Here is a 4,353-nt window from a genome sequence, read left to right as displayed (position 1 = left end):
GAATAGTTTCATCAGGTTGTGATGAAAGGTCATTAAGGCTCGTCTGTGAACTTCTACTGTATGACCTAGTACTGCTTTTCTCTCTCCTTCCTAACCTGTTATGGATACTCTTATGGACAGGTTCAACTAGGTCCATAAAAGCTGGTTTTAACTTGTCCAATATTCTGTCACTTGAGCTTGAACAAGACCGGAAATCGCTGTCTGTGCTTCTCTCTTTTGACCTGGAATGAGTCTCTCGGTATTTACGTCTTGACTTGGACCGAGTCCCTCTACTTTTATGTCTTGACCTGGATCGAATCTCCTGGCTCCTTTGTCTTGACCTGGATCGTGTCTCCGGGCTCGTCTGTCTTGACCTGGATCGAATTTCTCGGCTCCTCTGTCTTGACCTGGAACGAGTCTCTCGGCTTGTCTGTCTTGACTGAGTCTCTCTACTTCTTTGTCTCGACCTGGATCGAGTCTCCCTGCTTGATCTTGATCGAGTCTCTCTGTTCCTCTGTCTTGACCTGGATCGAGTCTCTCTTCTCCTCTGTCTTGACCTGGATTGAGTTTCTCGGCTCCTCTGTCTTGACCTGGATCGAGTCTCTCTACTGCTCTGTCTTGACCTGGATCGAGTTTCTCTGTTCCTCTGTCCTGACCTGGATCGAGTCTCTCTACTGCTCTGTCTTGACCTGGATCGAGATTCTCGGTTCCTCTGTCTTGACCTGGATTGAGTTTCTCTACTCCTCTGTCTTGACCTGGATCGAGTTTCTCTGCTCCTCTGTCTTGACTTGGATCGAGTCTCTCGGCTCCTCTGTCTTGACCTGGATCGAATTTCTCGGCTCCTCTGTCTTGACCTGGATCGAGTGTCTCTTCTCCTCTGTCTTGACCTGGATCGAATCTCTCTACTTCTCTGTCTTGACCTGGATTGGGTCTCTCGACTTGACTCGGATTGAGTCTCTCTGCTTGTGTGTCTTAAACTTGACCGGGTCCCTCTGCTTCTATATCTTGTTCCTAACCAAGTCTTTCTGTTCCCATGCCTTGACCTAGAAGGAGACTCACTGCTTGTATCTGTTGAAGTGGATCGGCTGCTGTTACTATCGCTTGTCCTGAATCGGCTACTCCTGATTCTTTTTCTTGACTTGAATCTATTCCTGTATGTATCACATGACCCAGAACTACTGCTACTGCTTGTATGTCTTGACCTGGATCGGTTATGCTTTTTTCGAACTCTTGACCTGGACTGGCGTTTCTGGATTATGTCCTGGCTCAGGATATTGCCATATATATGTTTGGCTTTGTTTACAGACTCACTGCTAGAACTGTAAATTACTAATCTATGTGGATGCTGACTATCTGATTCGTACCTGGTTGTATCTGACATTTTAGGGTTGCTCTTTGATGTGGAGGGTTGCTGAGTTGATGAGATTTCATGTAGTTCAATTAGATTTTCTCCCTCTTGTTCTGTTAGAGCTGTTTCATATGCTTTCCTGAGTTTATCATTAGCCTGAATTCTTTCCAGCAAAGAGGAACATTTACTTTGCTTATGACTGTCTGTAAACTTAGTTTCATGATACTGGTTATCTTTTTCATTTGCCTTAATTCTCTCAAACACCGTGGAACATGTACTTTCCTGATGACCATCTCTATTTATTTCATAATTCTGATTTTCTCTGCTATCATTAATTTCATCTAAAAGAGAGAAACTGCTATTCTGCTGCTGACTCTCTGTATCCTCACTGTCATTAGCCTGATTATCTAAACCATCTGCCCACGATTCTAAGCATTTTTCATAGTAATCTGTGTCTATATGGTCTACTTTCCTCCTTTTGTTCTTTTTCTCTTCAGAATCAGTTACGGCATTATCATGTTTCACTGAATTGTCCCTGTCTTTTATGCCACCCCTGCAGCTCTCTGTCTGAGATTCATCTTCTAAATACATTTTTCTCATTCTCCTATACTTTTTTCCAAGGGTAAACTGCTTATTTTTTCCAAATATATGTTTTTTAGAAAATTCTTTGTGAGCTTTTGTGATTTCGGCTTTAAGTTCTTTCTCCTTTTCAATTTCATTTCTTAGTTCATGTAACTGAGAATTATTTGCTTTTCTGTACAACAAATACGAGTTCAGAAAACCATCCTCTTCCTCCCTACTAAGCAATGGCGCTGGTTTTAGAAGAGTATTTTCTCTTATGCTGAAGCTGACATGTGATTTGTTACTTTCAGTATCTTTCTTGTGACTGCTTACTTCTTTTGAAGAAGTGGTAATTTCTTTCGAGTTTTTTGATATTACCTTTGAATTACTTAATTCTTTAGATTTTGTTGACAGTGCACTAGCTGTTGCTGTTTTTAATTGTCTAGTTAAAGCCTTTATATTGATTTTGAAAGGCTTAATCTTATTGTTTAAAACTGATGTAGTTTTCTCCACACACTTGTGTAATGAATGTGCCTTAGTCTTTTGTGAGAATTCTGTTGAAGACTGGTTCAGCCCTAACTTTTCCCTATATCCACCGTTTTTATCATTAGGACAGGAGTTCTGGCTTTTATCTGAAAAATCTCCAAACCCCAGGTCCATTTCCTTCGAATCAACAGATTTTGTGAGAGAAACGGAACTGTTTGAAACATTGGAATCAACAGCACGTGAATGTTTTTGGATTTCGCGGGAATGTTCACTTTTAATATTACTATCATTCTCATCGTAAGTGTTGGGAGATGAATAGTCTTTACCTGGCAACTTTAAGTTAGTGTGATGAGATTCACTTCCATCCTTAGGATCATTCTTTCCTAAAGAGTCTTTAAGTGGTATTCCATTACTGCATTGACAAAATTCGCTATTATCCTGTGCATCAACATTGTTGGAAATGTCTGATAGTGGCAACGTTGAGTTACTCTGATGAACAGAGTCATTTTTATCGATGGTATCACTCTTTTCACATGGCTCCTTAAGTGGTAACAGTGCAGTACTGTGGTAGGAAGAAATGCTTTTACCTTCAGCATAATTCTTTTCAGCAATGTTGTGGATGAAAGAGCCAATTTCTGAATGACGGAGTTCATTTGAGTGTTCGGTTTCTTGATCTGTGTCTTTATCTCTGAGAAGTCTTAATTCACAATCGAGTTTGTCTTTTCCTGTACTTAATATTGGGTTGGAACTGCATTTTAGCGCATTCTCTACACTGGATATTTGTTGCACTCCAAAACTGTATATATGTACATTACCTTCATAGCATGACCTTTCCTGGTCTCCAATGCATGTTTGCACATCCCACCTATCGCCAATTTGATGCTCTTCTATACCATCACATACTTGTAGAATTCCCTCTTGGCGTTGATTTACTCCACAACCATCTTCTTGGTTTTCCCCCTGCATCTTAGCAAAGATCTGACTTCCATCGGATAGACACTGAGTTCCTTGCCCAATGTTTTCTATTAGATCAGCGAGCGATTTTGGATCCCCAATTTTGCCTGAGGATATGGAAATTCCTGTGTCAATTTTTCCTTCCTTTTCTAGTACTTTATATATTTCATCAGGTAACATGTGTCTTGAGAATGCAAGTGCAGTGTGATTGCTTGTAGATATATGAACTTGCAATAGATGTTTTGAGATAAAATCTAAGTTACAGACTATGCATGAGTAGCGTCGAGGACAGTTCAGACCAAAATGTTTTTTCCAGAACAGTTTACAGGTGAATAGTGCGTTACATTTATTGCACTCGAAGACCTCATGTCTTATCTCTATTAGGTAAGGCATTGTAGTTATAATAGGTCATACTATTTACCTTTTGTTAGGCCAATTACCTTTTGTCTTCTTTCGTCGCTGTGTATCTGAAAAAGAGAAGAGTTGTGAGATAATCAATCGTCGTTATTTTAAACGTTGTGATGATGAGGTAAATAGCACTGCAGGTGCGTATGAGAATTATCATAAACAACAGTGTGTGTGTGTGTGTTAATCCTTCTCACTCATACTTTTATCCAACCTAATTAGCACTCTTATTTCCAAGACCCAGGATTTCCTAAAACAGGTGTACAAATAAGCAATCTAAAAAAAATGGTTTCATAAAATATTAATGGCTATATATGGTTTGACATAAATGAAGTTGAAACACCGATTCATCACATATAATATAATGTCTAACTTGAATAAATATGAATGCCTCTTATTAGGTAAGCTAACTGCCTGGTTAGAGATCCTAACAGTATAATAAAAACATAGAACAATGGAAATAAAAATAAAGAAACAAATACACAGCTAAAAACAAATGTGAATGAATGAACGTTTTCTTTTATTATTCTTACTAAACAAAAAAGAAGATAACGTTAAATACACCTGATGAGACGGAGGAAGAGGGGGTACCTGGTGAAGATTAAATACTAAACGTTGGG

At 39.1% G+C, this 4,353-nt stretch overlaps 1 protein-coding gene across 1 annotated transcript in view; it reads right to left on the bottom strand.

Moving 5' to 3' along the window:
* LOC119593043 (ankyrin repeat domain-containing protein 11-like) overlaps nt 1-4,353 on the bottom strand; it is a gene marked incomplete in the record, with an annotated part of 115,245 nt that overhangs the window by 13,493 nt on the left and 97,399 nt on the right. Inside the window, 2 exon segments of the mRNA XM_037941943.1 lie at nt 1-3,435; nt 3,750-3,795. Coding sequence (XP_037797871.1) covers nt 1-3,435; nt 3,750-3,795 — 3,481 coding nt within the window.

Source organism: Penaeus monodon, chromosome 31, assembly GCF_015228065.2.
Source record: "Penaeus monodon isolate SGIC_2016 chromosome 31, NSTDA_Pmon_1, whole genome shotgun sequence".
In the NCBI taxonomy this organism is placed as follows: Eukaryota; Metazoa; Arthropoda; class Malacostraca; order Decapoda; family Penaeidae; genus Penaeus; species Penaeus monodon.
This window is presented reverse-complemented; position numbering and strand designations above follow the sequence as displayed.